Source organism: Anomalospiza imberbis, chromosome 12 (assembly GCF_031753505.1).
Source record: "Anomalospiza imberbis isolate Cuckoo-Finch-1a 21T00152 chromosome 12, ASM3175350v1, whole genome shotgun sequence".
Classification (NCBI taxonomy): domain Eukaryota; kingdom Metazoa; phylum Chordata; class Aves; order Passeriformes; family Viduidae; genus Anomalospiza; species Anomalospiza imberbis.
Genome location: NC_089692.1, coordinates 6,259,931 through 6,277,502, shown reverse-complemented (window position 1 = coordinate 6,277,502; position 17,572 = coordinate 6,259,931). Strand labels below are relative to the sequence as shown.

At 45.5% G+C, this 17,572-nt stretch overlaps 1 protein-coding gene and 1 long non-coding RNA gene across 19 annotated transcripts in view; both read left to right on the top strand.

Moving 5' to 3' along the window:
* LOC137481099 (uncharacterized) overlaps nucleotides 1-17,572 on the top strand; it is a 340,016-nt gene that overhangs the window by 180,416 nt on the left and 142,028 nt on the right. The window lies entirely within an intron of this gene.
* ZNF536 (zinc finger protein 536) overlaps nucleotides 1-17,572 on the top strand; it is a 346,433-nt gene that overhangs the window by 231,077 nt on the left and 97,784 nt on the right. Inside the window, exon 9 of one of the 18 annotated variants that reach the window (XM_068202577.1) lies at nucleotides 507-2,981. The exons of the other annotated variants lie outside the window; for them this stretch is intronic. Within the exon in view, the coding sequence (XP_068058678.1) occupies nucleotides 507-595 (89 nt within the window). The 3' untranslated portion in view covers nucleotides 596-2,981. Of the gene's footprint in view, nucleotides 1-506; nucleotides 2,982-17,572 lie in introns of those variants that run through there. 18 annotated transcript variants of the gene reach the window in all.

The window sequence follows — 17,572 nt, the reverse complement described above, 5'->3', positions numbered from 1 at the left end:
CTGGCCAGATATAGTCCTGGGTGTTAGCTGGCTGCTTAATGGGTTAGTGCTATTGAATCCACACTTAATGATGCCCAAAAGTATTAGTTCCATGTTGTCTCTAAATCTAATTTGCTTCCATTCATGCTTGCTTTCCTCTGCAATTAGTGCTGTTTTCTCCTGCACAGGCTCCACCCCATTATCACTTCTTTCACTGTATGAAAACAGGGCAGGGCCCCACTGATACATGCAAACAGCTTTGGAGTTCTGATCCTACAAAGGGCTGAGCACTTTCAGTTTTCTTTGCAGCAGAAAGCTTTCAGCATTGCACAGAATTATTAAAATGTTCACCATTGTAACTTTCTGAAATACCTTCCAAATGTGGAACTGCAGCGCAGACAAGAGGGCTGGGCAAGGGGAAGATCAATTGTGGCAGATTATTACAGCTTTATTGTCACATAATTATAGTGCTCTACCCCAATGTTTAAATAGTGAATTTAGTTATTGCAAATTGCTTATTGCCACAGGTGTCAAAACCAAAAAGATCATAATGCTAACCCCGTCAGAACTACCACCAACACATGAAACACGGAAAAAGATTTTTAATTATTTGTGATGGCTTCACCTGAATCCTTATTGCAGAACTTTTAAATTACAAAATCCGTATTAAGAAGCAAAAGGCCTGATATATCCAAGCTCTAGGACAGCTCTGAGGCAATGGAAGGTCATCCTACTGCAGCAAATTGTAGTACTGCCCATTTACAATCTCATGTAACACACTTAAGGAACGCTTTGTCCTGAACTGCAGTTGGAGGAGTAACCAGAATATTCTTTTCTTTCAAGGCAGAATGAAATGATATGGAAGTTTTACAGCAGGCTTTTCTTTACCCCACTATCGTGCTTTTGAAGAGGTTGCTTAGTTCCAGTTAGGAGGTCCAAGGCCAGCTTTCAGAGTACAAACTGTTCCTCTGAACAGGAGATCAGCACCTCGGCCCCCCCTGGATTTCAGACATACTTCTGGATGTCACAGTGCCATTTGCATGGCAATATCAAACCAAACTCATATGGCTTGCTTCCTTTTTTTAATTAACTGGGAATGCCAGTGATCCAGTGAAGTTTGTGTTGCTGGATAAAAGGGCTGGTCTGTGAATAGCATTGTATTTGCCAAATGGTTCGCTAGTCATTTCAGTACAAACAAATGGATGGTGTCTGTAAGTCTGCAAACACTGTTGACATTTAGCCTTGTTTATGTTACTTTCCTTTTGCTGCATATTTTTGGCTAGAAGAGATACTGTCTGAATCAACACTGACTTCCTAAGCAGAAGCTAAGGGCCCAGTCTTGCATCCCTCATTCCTGATGAGTAGCACTACTTACATGACTAAGGATTGCAGAATCAGGTCCTATGTTTATTTGACTTTAAATTTCATTGCTATTTTCATGTAATTTAATTTGATTGTATTTTGTTGTATCAGAAATCGGTCAGGTGACATGTTTGGGATCACCATTTTGTTTACTGTTGAAAACTTTTAGTTCTTACCATTCTTCATACTGTGGTGTGACATTCCCATTACATTTATGTTTCTGGAAATTAACCCCTAAAATATCTGATACAGCTAAGTGCTGAGTACCTCCTATTCCCAGAGAGACTGGAGGCATTCAGTCCCTCCTAGCACCACATCTGAAAGGGGGATTGTGTTTGCAAAAGGAGGCCTTGGTATGTGCCTTGATTTCAGACATCAGTGGCCAGCCGCACCAAGGCAAATCCCTAGCACAGAAAGGCTTTTCTTTTCTTTGCAGAGACAAAATAATGATGTAAACTTAGAGCTCTATGATTTTTGCTCTAAGTTTCATCTCCCAAACAATATATTCTTATTGTTTTTGTCATATCCAGGTCAAATTTAAATTATAATTTAGGATTAGGCAGAGGCATAGAGATGATTCCAGGTCTTTCCAAAATGAGACAATGCTCTGGTTTGTGTTTTGGTTCAGGAATATACATTCTTGTGTCTGAGGTATAGTATTTCCTATAACTACTCATAAACATGAGCAATTTAGACATTCTTGTAAGTCAAAACTAAGTGTACGATTAATACCTATTATGAGGCCAATTTTAAACAATTAATTTGACAGCAATTATAATTTTATGTTACAGGCTTTCAGGAATAAATAACCAAATTCATCTTTGTAATCTAAGGAACCTAGGATATCTTTATGCAGAGATGATCTTGTTATGCACAGTATTGCATATCTGGAATTTCTGAGTTTTGCTCCCACCTATCTAGATGCCTGTAGTGCCAGGGATAAATAATTACCTGAGGCTTATTAATTGTATCAGCAAAGAAAAAAATATATACCTTAAGTGTAAGCATTAATATATGTATACACAATACATCCACAATATATAACAAACCATCATAATAGTACAAAAATAGAGGTCCTGAATATGTTCTGTTATTTATGTGTTTGGCAAGCTTAGGGAATGGACTTTAGTATGAGTGAAAATTCTCTTAACATTTTTAAGGTTATTTATTGTCATTTCTATTTGAGTTTTTAATGGTCCTGTATTTTGTAATGCTTTAGCAGGAAAAAAAATACTGTAGTTATCTTTTTTCATATTCTTTAAGCAATATTTCTAGCTTAATATATTGTGCCAGGTTTTCCAATATTAACCAAGAAAGACAGTAAAATTCAATGAACAGCACTCTGACATCCACAATTTAAAACCTGTGATTGAAGTGAAATGTGTAAACTTCTAGTGGGTTATCATGTGCTTTGGAATAGAGTATTGTTGGAAGTAATTAGAAAATATATTACGGTTTCCTGGTAATGAAGGTATGTAAGTTTTAATAATTGTTGCTTTCTGAATAAGTGTCAAACTATATCTTTAAATGTATATGGAGTTACAAGTTAGGTCACTTCTGAATGGAATGTAAAACAATACTAAAATGCTTCAATAACTTATCTCAGTGTTGCTAATAAAAAAAAAAGCTGTTAACCATTAGTGCAGTTTTGAGTCATTTTGTTGGTTAATTCAAGAAAACTCTGAGAAACTGTTGTACCTTTTGGTAGACCAAAGACCACTCATGCAATCCACAGTTGTTTGATGCTTTGAGAGGAAAACTCTACAAAGCTGCTTGTTGGCCTTGTGAAAGATATTTATTAAAAATCCCATCTTTTAAGGCATTAGAATGGTGCCATGTATGGTTAGGCAGGTATAGAAGCGGGGGCAGTAGACTTGTTTCCTCTGTCACAGAAAATACCTTAGGAATGTGGGAGCTGTTTCTCCTCTGTCACTATTAAAATCCAGTAGAAATTTTTTGTGGATGGCACTGGGTTGAAAATGAGCAGTGTGGGTGGATTAAGTGTGTAAATATCAGTGCTGGGGTGCTTGGCCAGGGTGAGCCAAACACAGGGTTCTAGTGCTGCAGCTGGAAATGCAGACTTAGTGAGTGATGGGTGTGCAAGGCCTGTCCCAGTGGAGAAATACAATGATCATACAGAAAGAATGATCTTTCCTGGGTAACCCTGCCCAGCCTCTCTGAAGTCACAGCTCCAATCCTGCTCACTTTGGTTTCCCGTGGGAAGAATGTGCAAGGATCATCCTGAGAATAGCCCCCTTCCCCAGGCCCACGTAGGATTCTCCTGAGGTAAAGCAAGCGTAGGAGAGCAAGCCAGCCTTGCCAGTGCCAGGAGCACCACCCAGGCCCATGGTAAGTGTTTCCAGGATGGGGTCCCTGACAGGTGGCCCACTGTCCGGAGCACCGCTGAGCATGCAGTGGGAGCCAAGGGAAAACATGGCTGGGGCTCCCGGTGTCACGTCTTCATTAATGCTCTCCCTTCTGAATAGCATATTGGTACTTTTTATTTATTCCACAAAAACACCATGAGTCAGGACCTGACATTTTAGTGTTCTGTGTCATACTGAGAAAAATCTGTGGTTCAGCAGTAGGACAATTATATTATTTTGGAAGGGCTAGAAATAATACAGCATTTGTGAGACAACTGTAACATTTATCCAGACTCAGTGTGACATTGTTCTTCCTTTTATTTGGAGAGCACTTCCAAAAAAGTATCAACTAGGAGCACAGAAAAGAAAAAAAGACAAGAAAAAGTGGCAATTATGAATCCATTTAACCCCCATTGGGTATAATCTCATTTTATGTCGTACCGTTGGCTGTTCCATGCCTAAACTTCTATGCAGTGAGCTGTGAATATAGTCCTTATTGTCCTGTGGGCAATATGACTAAGGAAAAAATATCTCTGTGTTACAATGGAGCATTTGTCTGAATGGCATAACCTAAGGTCCATAACATCAAATCTAAAGTTGTAATTATACAGCTGCAGTCACACCACTCAAGTGAAGGCTGTGTCAGCACTTGTATTATATAAGGAATCCTGTTTTCAAGGGTTGATGAGTCATATGCAAAAAACATTTATCACTAAACAATTGTTTTGATTGTTCTGAAGCAACATCTAGGTACAGGCCTTTCTCCATGGTCATATCTTCTGCAGTATGCCATGGTGTACTTTGTTAATGAGTGTATCTTTTTTGAGCTTGAAAATTACCTAGAAAGTTTGCGGGTTTATGCAGTCTGATTATTGTAAAAACATAAAGTGGGAAAAAACCCCAGGGTGGCCAAGGTCTCCACTAACAAGGATTGTAACAAGTGAAATTTGTCTTTCTCAGAAATTATAAAATTTCAGGGAATTTTATATCAGTTTGTCATCCCTGATTTTGCTTCAAGTTCTTGGGTCTGAATGCTTCCTCAGAAGACCCAGTCACAATTTTAGTTTCGAGCTGTCTTGAAATTGAGCCTCTCAAGCTCACAGTAACTGTTACTGCCACTTGAAGCAGCCTGTCATTTGCTGGCGAGGAGCAGACAAGAAAGAGGTTTATTTACAGCAGCACCACAGAGGTGAACCAGGAGCACTCTGCACCCCTCCCGCGCAAATGTCAAAGGATTACATTTAGGATTGAGACCAAATACTGGGATCAAGACCAAATACTGGAAACCACAGCAATTTTCCTACTGCATGAAATTTCTAGATAGGTATACTGGGTGTGAGTGATTTCAGCTAAGACAGGCTCCTGCCCAGAGCAGCGCCATTTACAAACAGGTGTCCCTGAAGCCACCCCCATGTCAGGCATTTGCACCCAGGCTGCCTTGCCCGCCCCATTGTCTGCGGGGCGAGACGAAGGCCAGCCAGTTCCTTTAAGCTGCTCTCCTCTGATCCGGGGCGTCTGTAGCCGTTCCCTGCATAGAACAGCCATTGTTCAGCTGCAGAGCAACAGTGGGGTAGAAAATAGCATGCCATGCTGGGGATCAGAGAGGGAATTGTTCTTTAATTATCTCTTACTGAAGGAAAAACCCAAGGCATATCCCGATATGTGGTATGACTCTGTCAGAACATGAGTCTTTTAAAAACGATTTGGGGATGGGGGGAATCCAATTCAGAAGCTGGCAATCCTCACTTCTCCTGCAGGTCTACCTGTGATTCACTCACTGACCATGGAAAGAAATAAGTTTTCCGCTTTGGATTCTACATTACGAAATGGAAAATAATAGTACTTATCTCCCTGGTAGGAGTGCTGTGAGGATAAATGAATTAATTAATGTTTGTAAAGCACTTTGAAGATGAAGAACATTATATAAGTCCTCAGTGTACAAATGCTTCCTTCTCTGACATAACTACAGTAAGCTATAAAAATTTCCTGCTGAAAATAAACACACGTTGCAAATAAGGGTTGGGGGTGTACAGGGCTGCAGTGCCCCAGGGGTGTGGGTGAGCCTGACATCCAGAGCAGCCCAAGAACCCATCACCAAAACCTCTCTTACCCCTGCCCATGCCCAGCAATGGCGCTCAGGACTCTCTGCAGCAGCTGTGGCGTGCTCTGACCATAATATCTTTTCACCAAATCCATGAATTTTTACCTCAGGCCTCTTTGGGGTACCAGCTGGGCCGAGCTGGCAGGTTTTGGCCATCGCCACATCACACCAGCCTCAGCCCTGTGTGCCACCAGCCACGGCAGGCGATGGCTCAGCAGTGTCTGCTGGGTTGCTCCCTCCCCACCCACTGCTGCACCTGTGTGAGCAGCTCCTTGTCAGGACTGAGGTCCTGCCACACTGTCTGCCACAGTTTGCCCCTCCTGTTCAGGGCCAGTGTGACTGGTCCCCATGGTGCTCAGAAGGTCCCAGTCTGGTGGCTGAATTGGCTCTTGTGTGGTTTTTTATTGAATATCAGTGATTTCAGTCCGCGACTTGGAAGTTAAAATTTTTCTTGCCTATTATTCAATGTCCCCATCCTATATTAGTCTTTGCTCCTTTATTTATTTATTTATTTATTTTATTTTAAATTCAAGCCAGGAACTGTGTTTGACCCCAAAATTCTCACATGAATAGCAAGGCAAATTAAGAGGATGCAGGGAAGAAAAAACCAACACTTCAGCTATATAGAAATGGGACATTTATCAAGAGAGACATATAAGAAAAGGTTTGTGCATTGAGACGAACAGATTAAAGATGAAATTCAGAATTTCTTTGGGGCTCTTCTCAATTCACAGCTGCCACACAGATCAATTTGAGAACCTTAGAAAAAGGCCACTTTAGCCCTGATTGTGTCTCGTTTCAATTTTCCCTTTGCACACCTAACCCTGTTCCAGTCTGTGTGCTTGGTTCTCTTTTAAATCCTTTCAGATTATGCTTGTTAACCTGTTGCTGGCTCAGCCTGCCAGCTGGAGTGCAGAGCAGAGCAGTGTGCTGCTCCTGGGGACTGGAGAGCCCCCACCCTGCTCTCCACTGCCAGCAACTGAGGGCTCTGCTCTCCCTGCTGGGAGTTTGAAGAGGGTGACAGCTTTTACCCAGCAAAGTTTGCTGCCATGCTATTCTCATCCAGATGCCAAACACATTGAGACACATCACTGGCACAACCAGACGTCCCCAAGCCCTGGCCAGCACCAACAAGCACCCAGCGGTGCCGCTGAGTTTTCCATCCCCTGACAGGAGAACTGTTTAATAACGGGAGGGCTTGTGGGTCTATTCACTAATCATTATATAACTGTACATTGGGGTGAAAAAGAAGAAAACAAACCAGAAAAACTTTCCCAAAGGATAGAGGTGGGAATCCCATTAACATGACGGCTCCCTCTTTAGTTGCCAAAATGATTGACAGCAGGATAAGGTCAGAAGATGAAAACCAAGCCATGGGGGACAGGGCAGGAAGAGGAGGGGGCCAATCAGTTGAATAAAAAACTGAGTGTCAGTGCTGGGGAAGGAGAAAACCGACACTCCCACTAGAAAAATCCTCACCCTCTGCTCCCCTACTGTTTGTTTGGGGAAAATGCTGCAGCTTAATCAGAATTATTTACAAGATAATGGTCCATTGTTTGTAGTAAGACAGATGCTGTCTGTGGGAATTTGGTGGTTTATGCTCTATGCATTACAGTGCCATTGCTGTGTGCAGATGGGATCACAGTGGTATTGTTGTTATCCACTTTTTGGAAATTTGGAGGATCCTTACTGTGAAAGGAGGATCCTTAAAGAGAAAAAAGAAAGAGTTTTCTCAGGCCCAGAGCTGGGATTTCTCTTAAGGTAGAACTGTGTTCGTACATGTGTGGCAGAAGAAAGTGGAAGCACTTTGCTTGAGACTTGCAGCATGAGGGGTCCCTGGGCTGACTGTACTTGGTGGTGGCAGACATCAGTCCAAGAGCTGGATGGAGGGAGGGATGGATCCCGTGTGTGTTTCCAAAGGCAAGGAAATACATCCTGGTGGGATATGTCTGTGCTCCCTCCTTTGCTGGGGGCTGGCAGTCACTTGCTTAGAAGGTGGCATGAGAGGTACACAAACCTGACTGTGTGGAAGTCAGGCTGGCCTGGTCAGTGATCATCCTCTGGCTGTGTGACTGCAACCATGGTGTTTCCTGCCATCCTCCCCATGCTGCAAGCTAAACACTGAGCACCTCTGTTCACCAGAAAACTTCACCCTGATGATCTATGGGTGAGGCTGTGGGAAAGGAAAGCTAAATTTCTGCTGGATTAATATTGGAATCAAAAGCCCCAAACTCCTAAAGAGAGAAGTCCATATTTATTTAGATGATCAAATGCAATATTTTATTTTTATTTTGCATTTTCCAGCAGAAAATCTATATCTATAAGCATCCCCTGCTGGCCAAAGTAGAAAGTTCAGAGCCTGGCAAAGGGGACAGGCCTACGATGTGCAGGTGGGTGACCCTCTGCCATGAACTGCTGCACACAAGAGGAATAGGGAGCTCAGGTGAGGTCCATGGAGATGGCTGCTCAGTCAGCATTTCCATGTCACCAGCTGTCTGGGTCTGTCCCAGCAAAGCGTGGAGGACAGCAGCACCCACAGCCCTTTCCCATGACCCTGGGACAGGGACAAGGACCATGCCTTGCAGAGCTCTGCTCTCAGGAGCAAACCCTGCCATGCCTTTGCTGCCTGGCCCACAGAAGCCTGGGAGATGAGAAGATCCTCCTCAGGTCCCTGCACGTTGGAGCCAGGTGCAGGATGGGGGGGTGGAGGGTGCCTGGGTGGGGGTGGGGGGGTGTGTGTGCCTGAGCTTCCTCTCTCAAAAATCTGCTTTTAGTGTGCAATAGCTCACATATTACCTCGGCAGAGATCCGTGTGCACCAAAGGCAACCAAGAGACGACAAATCACCAGAAGGGCTCCAGAGGGGATTTTGAGCATCCACGTCTGGTATCCCAAGATCCATTAGCTTGCAGGTAAAATGGAAAACTATGACCATCTCTTTTGTATGCAAGATAATTAAGCTTGTCTTTCCATCGCTGCAAAATACCTGAGTTTCCCTGGAGAAAGCAGAGGGCCTGGGAATGGGGAATGAGACAGGGAAGGGCAAAGAATGGCTGACACATTTTTTGGGTCTATGCAGCTGGAAATGGGCTTCCAACATTAGCATGTTCCCCTTTGGATGGGCTTTTCCTGAAATGGGTGGTGGGAGATGGCAGCTCCTGAGCCCTCCCTTCCCTCTGGGCTCAGTGTGCAGCCAGGGATGGAGCTGATAGCATCAGATCATGAGTGGAAACCACTTTGCCCAAGAAAAGGGATCTCCTCTGACTTTTGTGAAACAGAGTATTCCAAGAATACCCTTGAAGGGTTAGATTGGCATGGGAGATTGCAATTCCTGATTGCATTTTTTCCTAAGTATCTCCAGTGAGATCTGTACTGGAAGCTCTAAGTTTTTTTTTCTCTAAGTCAGCATTTATTTGCAGAATCCTAATTTTGTATTTCCTGACATTTAAACTTTTCAGCCTAATGTTCTAATAAGGATTCTGTCTGTCCATCTAAATAAAGCTTCGTTCTAATGAGGACACCATCCATCTCCTGAGATGGAGCCATAATGACTTCCAGCCTCAGTGTAATTTTAGCTAGGCTCCCTTCCCCACCCTCTTCTCCCCACAGACCTTTGTTTGGGGTGAAAATTATCTGTTTTGGGATGAAGTTGTGCAGAATTTCATTTTGGGTCAAGTGACTGAGCTATTGTGTGAGCCTCTGCTTTCTCTCTGAAAAGGGGGATTTTGCTCACTCCCCGTTGTATGTTCAGTGCCTGCTTATTTGCAATTTCTGTTCATAAGACCGTGGGTTTTCATGCCAACGATTTTCTGTTTGAGTTGTTGGAGTAGGGAGGTTGTGGGAGCATGCCAGTGTCAAAGGTTGTCACTTGAATGATAATTAATAACATTATCAGACTGATTATGTGTTTAGATGTCCAGAATCAGGAGTGAATTGAACTTGTTAAATTTAATTCCTACCTCCGAATGACTGGGATATTGGCGTGCTCACCAGTCTTGCGTTTGCATAAAGGACAAAACTGGGAATTTCAAAGGGCAATGACTAATGAGAATTGCTGAAATTCTGGGCTTTTGGAGCTTGCAGGGCTTCTCCTACGGCACCATCGCTGTGCGAGCGTTTGCTAGGCAGGAGCAGGCACAGAGTGGGTACAGGATGGTGTTTATAGACCCTGGTTTCACTCTGCCAGTTGTTGACTGAAACATCAAGTCATTTGAGATTGGAGATTATGTTTTTTAAGGTCCAGGAGAGCCATTTCACATGCAACTGATTACCTCTGTCAGAGGCAGGAGAGCCAGGTCCCACCTTGGTGGGTGGGATCTGAACTCATGCTTTCAGAGGTCAATAACAGGGGTTTTAGACCTTAGTGCTTCTCAGTCCCTTATAGCCAGACCTTTTCTGTTAAAACTGTTTAAACTGCAAACCACTAATAAAAGGATCATATGTGTTTCCCACTGAACAGGTTCTTTAAGGCTATTATGATAATTAAAAACATATGGTGCCTGTGCAAGTCAGAGGGAAACCACAGATGTACAAATTAGGTATTATATAAGGTTTTTCTATTTTGCCCTTTCAAAAACGACAAGTCAAAGAAGTATAAGGAGATAAAGATGATATTTTTCTGGAGATGGTAGGTAGGCATTTTGGACTTTTAATCATGAAATATGTAAACCACCTTTCTTATACATAATCAGAGCAAACTCTTTCTAATAAGCAGGAAGAACAAAACATAGTAGCATAAGACTGCAGTATTTATGGAAGGCATAAGGAAACACTTTGTTTCATACAAGTTATTGGAGACCAAGAAACCTTTTGCATTTTTTATGATGTTTCCCTGCACAGACATAGAGGATTATATTTATTAAATATTGAATTATATTGAAATTGGATTGATGCAGCCAAAGAAGGACATTTCTTTGTATTCCATTTTTTCTCCTTTTAAAAAAGGGAAATGTACTCATATTGATTGCAGTACAAGTAGTCATTTGTTTTAATTTAAAAATATAGGATTGATTTTGAGAAGGTGATAAATACTGCTAATAAAAAAAATCAAAATGGGGATTTATAATGATTCTCTGTTAAGTCAATGGTTTAGAGGGGCTAACTCATAATAAAAGTAGAGACGTGCTGAAATATCCATAGCTAATGGATTATTTGCCATTTGCAAGTGCTGCAAACTTTCCTTGGTTTGCTGGGTCCTGCTACAAAAAGTAGAATTTATATCATCTAATGCTCCTCACTCTTTGCTTTGTCTTTCTCGTGCTGAAAATGGGCAGCTGAGGGTCTAGCAACCAGCTGCGGGGCCTGCTCCCTATGTGGATGTGCACAGGTATCCCAGAGAGGGGCCAGAGCCAGGTGTGGCTGCAGCAATGGGGCTTGGATATCCCAGAGAGAGCCCAGAGCCAGGTGTGGCTGCAGCCATGGGGCTCGGGTATTCCAGAGAGAGCCCAGAGCCAGGTGTGGCTGTAGCCATGGGGCTCGGCTATCCCAGAGAGAGCCCAGAGCCAGGTGTGGCTGTAGCCATGGGGCTCGGGTATTCCAGAGAGAGCCCAGAGCCAGGTGTGGCTGTAGCCATGGGGCTTGGCTATCCCAGAGAGAGCCCAGAGCCAGGTGTGGCTGTAGCCATGGGGCTCGGGTATTCCAGAGGGAGTCCAGAGCCAGGTGTGGCTGTAGCCATGGGGCTCGGCTATCCCAGAGAGAGCCCAGAGCCAGGTGTGGCTGTAGCCATGGGGCTCGGCTATCCCAGAGAGAGCCCAGAGCCAGGTGTGGCTGCAGCCATGGGGCTCGGGTATTCCAGAGAGGGGCCAGAGCCAGGTGTGGCTGTAGCCATGGGGCTCAGCTATCCCAGAGACAGCCCAGAGCCAGGTGTGGCTGCAGCCATGGGGCTCGGGTATTCCAGAGAGAGCCCAGAGCCAGGTGTGGCTGCAGCCATGGGGCTCAGCTATCCCAGAGACAGCCCAGAGCCAGGTGTGGCTGCAGCCATGGGGCTCGGGTATTCCAGAGAGAGCCCAGAGCCAGGTGTGGCTGTAGCCATGGGGCTCAGATATCCCAGAGAGAGCCCAGAGCCAGGTGTGGCTGCAGCCATGGGGCTCGGCTATCCCAGAGACAGCCCAGAGCCAGGTGTGGCTGCAGCCATGGGGCTCGGGTATTCCAGAGAGAGCCCAGAGCCAGGTGTGGCTGCAGCCATGGGGCTCAGCTATCCCAGAGACAGCCCAGAGCCAGGTGTGGCTGCAGCCATGGGGCTCGGGTATTCCAGAGACAGCCCAGAGCCAGGTGTGGCTGTAGCCATGGGGCTCAGATATCCCAGAGAGAGCCCAGAGCCAGGTGTGGCTGTAGCCATGGGGCTCGGCTATCCCAGAGACAGCCCAGAGCCAGGTGTGGCTGCAGCCATGGGGCTCGGCTATCCCAGAGAGAGCCCAGAGCCAGGTGTGGCTGTAGCCATGGGGCTCGGCTATCCCAGAGGCAGCCCAGAGCCAGGTGTGGCTGCAGCCATGGGGCTCGGGTATTCCAGAGAGAGCCCAGAGCCAGGTGTGGCTGCAGCCATGGGGCTCGGGTATTCCAGAGAGAGCCCAGAGCCAGGTGTGGCTGCAGCCATGGGGCTCGGGTATTCCAGAGAGAGCCCAGAGCCAGGTGTGGCTGCAGCCATGGGGCTCGGGTATTCCAGAGAGAGCCCAGAGCCAGGTGTGGCTGCAGCCATGGGGCTCGGGTATTCCAGAGAGAGCCCAGAGCCAGGTGTGGCTGCAGCCATGGGGCTCGGGTATTCCAGAGAGAGCCCAGAGCCAGGTGTGGCTGTAGCCATGGGGCTCGGGTATTCCAGAGAGAGCCCAGAGCCAGGTGTGGCTGTAGCCATGGGGCTCGGCTATCCCAGAGAGGGGCCAGAGCCAGGTGTGGCTGTAGCCATGGGGCTCGGCTATCCCAGAGAGGGGCCAGAGCCAGGTGTGGCTGTAGCCATGGGGCTCGGGTATTCCAGAGACAGCCCAGAGCCAGGTGTGGCTGCAGCCATGGGGCTCGGCTTTGCCGGCCGTGCCCTGCTCGTTCCCCTCCGCCCCGCTCCCGCCCCTCGGCACCGGGACGGGCAGGGCTCGGCAGCACCGGGAGCCCTGCGACTCTTGCCTGTAGGCCTGAGCTGTCTGTGCCCAGCATCTGCCTGGCACCTTGCTGTGCCTCCGGCCACAGAGACCCTGCTCTTGCCCCTTGGGGACACGCCTGCCGTGTCCCTGCGAGGATCGGGGCCGCTGCTGTCGCGGGGCACAGAGCACAGCCGGGCCGGGGATGGAGGACGCCCCTTCTTGTGGCTCCCCGGGCACGGCACGGAGAGCGCCCTGCCCACGGTTGCGCCTGTCTCTGTCCCCGGGGGGGAGTGCTCTCCACCCGGCAGCCCCAGGAGCCAGCCCGGGTGTGCCGGCTGCTTCTGCAGCCCGGCTGGGGCGCTCCGCCCGGGGCACCCCGTGTCCCCCAGCACTGCCACCCCGGGCAGGCTGCCTGCTCTACAGCCGGGGTATCACCCCCGCTGCAGCTCAGCCTTTGCAGACACCTTGCTCTGTTCACTGATGCTTTGTTCTGTCACTTAGCAAAATGCAGGGATTTTTTTCCCCCCATTCTTTCCTTCCTCCCAAATAAACTTTTAGAAGAGTGAAAATGCAAATCTTGGGAAATAAGAGCTGGAGAAGCCTAATGCTAACACTTCAGGTTTGCAGGAGTGGTGGCTGAGCAGGCATTTCTGAACAGAGTCTTTTCTTTTCTTGAGTGAGTGATAGCAAACTCAGTGTTATTTCGCATGTAGGTATTACCATTTTAACTTTTACTGAGGTAAAATAACACCTTGTCACTCAGTGCAAATACCAATCACAAAATGAATTAATTGTAATAACTGTTGTCAACAGAACAAAAGACTTGTTGCTTTCCTAAGCAGATTTCAGTGCCACTGATAACTATATAGAGAGGTTCCCTTTGGGCTTATTCAGTGTATGTAGTCAGAACATAATTTCATCTGTCTTTCTCCATACTTTGTTGTAAAAGTCTCAGAAACTGAGTTAAAAACCTATATTTTTTTATAATCGCTAAGCATACATTTTTCAACCCTTATGATTTTTTTCTCACAGAATCCCTAAACATTTTTAGTAGTTAATTAACACTTCTTTTGTGGCTAATTTATTAAAGAATTAACATGTTTATAACAGTCTGCAGAATCTGTTGGTTCACCTTATGGTGTGATGGACAGTTACATTGAGAGAAAATATGGGCAGCTGTTTTGCTACACAAAATAAATTTTTGCCAATGTTACTTCTTCAGCCAGTTGTCTTTATCCAAGACGAACACTGCTATCCCAATAAATGGGGAAAGTTTCATTTGAAAATGGGGGAAGAGAGAAAAAAATAGCCAAGAAAAGCAGAATTCTTCATACTTGTGCTGACCACAAATTTATTCAAGCAAAGTTTTGGATGGGGGGGGTGGGGGAAACTAATTAAGTAGTTTCACAATGGAGCCTCAGTACAGCAGGAATTAGTGCCAATATGCTATACTCATTTTACATGGCTATTTAGCTTAATAATCAAAAACACTATGGCATATCCTCTACATTATACTGCAAATGCTATGTATTTTCTTAAAGAAACACACATTAATATTGCAGCCTGCAATAGTCAGACATTGCTCACTGACATGGAACAATCAGATTGCCAGTGGAACAGACACTTATTAGGAACTGACCCACACAGCAGTTAGAGATCCATTTTACATCCTTATTTAACAGAATGTGTATTTTAGATTGCTCCCTCCCTCTTCCCTTTCAAAATATAGCAACAGGCTTCAGTGCTCCCTGCCCTCCTTGGGAGCAGAATCACAAACTAATATAAACTACATGGAAAAGTAATTATCCCTGTATCTTCCCCCAGAAATAAGATGGAAATCATGAAAATGCCTCACATAAAAGTCTGTTTGGGTAAGGCTGCCTTGTGTGAAGGGTGGGAGGCTAAAGAAGCACCAGTGGAGCAGCTGAGCATTGTTAGCCAGGGACTGGGTCCAGCTGCTCTCCCTTGGTTAAACAGGCTGCACCTCTCCACTGCAGCACCCTCCTGCAGAAGAGCAAGAAGCACTCTGGGACCACAGTAAGACCTTGCTGAAATCTTTTCCTTTCCAAACATGTTTGGGGTGGAGGGCCAGGAGCCTGCACAGCTCCTGTCTGGGCTTTGCAGTGGGTAATAGTGCCATACTGTCATGCAGCCTTGATGCGGCGAATTTCAGACATTTCCCCTCCAACCCTCTGCTGTCAATAACATTTGGTTTGACTTTCTTGTTGGCAAATGCTGTGTCTTCAGCCACCAGTCGGTCAAATGTTCCTGCTTCTACAGGGAACTTGCTTTTTGCGTGGGCAGCTTGGCTCTGCAGCTGCAATAGAGCATCTGTCTGCCTCGCATGGGCTCGTGGTGCCGGGGAAGGACCCGCTGGCTCACTGCTCTGCAGGGCTGACACATGACTCAGTGGAAGCTGCAGCACGTTTGTTCTCACAGTCTTCTCTCCTTTTCATTGTTTAATGTAAACAGTTTTGAATGTGCCTGAGTGATTTTTGTCTCGTGTACTTCCCATGGCAGATGGGACATCCATGATGATTGTGCTGGAGTGTGAGTGGTTTTGTTCCAGCAGCCTTGGGCCAAGGCTGTGGATGTTCTCCTGTGCATGCACAGGGATGTAGGAAGGCTTGTTCAAGAAATTCATCCTGCAGTTCAGGTGTTTATCAGAGAGAAGTGGTTGTGGGAGGCAGCTGCTCCTTGGGCCTGTGGCTTTCGTGGTGCTGTGGTTTTTAGGGCACCCAGCCAGCACTGCCTGGGTTCTGCTGCACCTCTGGCATTGCTCCTCTGCTTGGGCTTGCAGCTTACCTGAAGTTGTAAGGTTTTGGACAGAGGCAGCAGCACAAAAAAGCCTGACCAGCATCTTCTGTGTGTTCTAATGCTGTGGGGGGGGGGAATAGCAGCTCTGCTTGGGATGCAGCAGTCATCCTTGTATGGACTCATGGGGTGTTTTCAGAAAAAGCCAGTGTTAAAAACCTGGGTCAGGCTGGCCATGGGCAGCACAAATGGGCCAGGAGGACAGGTCCACTTCCCCTCTGCCAAGCCTGGGAGTGTGTGCTATGTGAGAAAGCGGGGAGGGAGCATGCAGTGCTCCTTACCCCCCTGTCTGCTGCCCCCCTCCCCTCTCACCCATTTATATCCCAGTAAATCTGTTTGAAAGATAGAAAATACTCCCAGCTTCTCATATAACGCCATCTCTTGTGCTGACTGGTGCTTTTTGCTGCTGTAACTTGGCTGTTGCATTGTTTGCCCACTGTTCCTTAGAGGCATGTCAGTGATGCTGTTCCACTTTGGGAAGTTGGAAATCAGGGTGCCCCAGGTCGGGTGGCTCCAGCCCTGGCTATGAGTTTCCACAGCAGAGCCCGGCAGCCCGGGTGACTGGCAGGATGGGACCTGGGCTCTTTTGTTGTCACCGGGGCTGATTTTGGATTTGCTTCTCAGCCATTGCTGTTCTGTAGTTTTTTCTGCTCCTCTTTGGGTGATTAACTGCGAAAAGAAGCGTTTCTCGTTTCTGCAAGCCGCTCCTCTCCCTGCTTCTTGGCACTAGTTGCTAATCAAAACAGGTCTTTGATAGCCAAATGGCATTTGGCTGAGCCAAACACAGAGCTAGACACACAGGCTTCTTGTGATTAAGTGCTTTATTAATGTGAGGTTTAATGCAAGTTCACTTGCAGCGTGAGGACCCAATGGTAAATGTTCAACAATCTAATTCTGTAGCACTGTGTTTTATTTAGCATGAAAATATTCCTGGGTACACAAAAACAGTGTTCTGCTTAGGAGCAATGCTTCAAAGGATTTTAAAATATTGATTTTTTTGTTCCTTCCAGGGCAAAGGTGTGTTAACCTGTCACTTCATAAAGGGACAAGCTGCTTTTTTTTTTTTTTTTTAATCAGACCTGTTTCTATAGATAAACAAATGCTGAGTTATAAACTAGTAAACTTTTACCATATTTGTATAATTCATGTTCATATGATACCAGAATATTCCAAGAGACATTTTGGGGAAATTTCTAAAATAAATGTGCTTCCTGGCAGAGACCTTGTGCGCCAAGTTTTAGCCTGGGCTGCATTTTCACAGTTGAGTTATAAACCCCTGAAAAACAGGATTTATAATGGAAATGCTGACACCACCTTAACCATAGCACTACTATCTGGTGCTGCTATAATATACTGTACGAAGAAATCAGTTCATTAGTTAGTTATAAACAAAGGACAGAGATAGTAAATTACAGTAGGTATTTCAGCAGTTTTCTATATATTTATGACACAAAAATATGCAGCTGCATTTTATTTCTTGAGACAGTATTTAAGGATTTCAGATTTAATACACGTTAGTTTGGTTATGCACATTGTGCATTTTGGTCGTGCTGTTCCTTCTTGTAGTTTTATTCATGGTATTTTCTTCTTTCTCTGTTGCTCATTAGAAAAATGTTAAAAATCCATTTTCATCTGATTAATAATAAAGCTGATCACATGTAACCTAATTTTCATTCACTGCTGCCCCTGTCTGTGGAGTCATATACAAAGTGACCTTTGAATCACCACTGGGCCCATAAAGCACAATAAGCACCATTGTCCTGTCAAAAATTGAAGATGTTTTACATCATTACAAAATTTAATGTTCCATCTTTTCAAATGCACTACTTTTCAAAGGCCACATTCCAATTGAAGCTCATTAAAATCAGACTCAAGTTTCCTGTG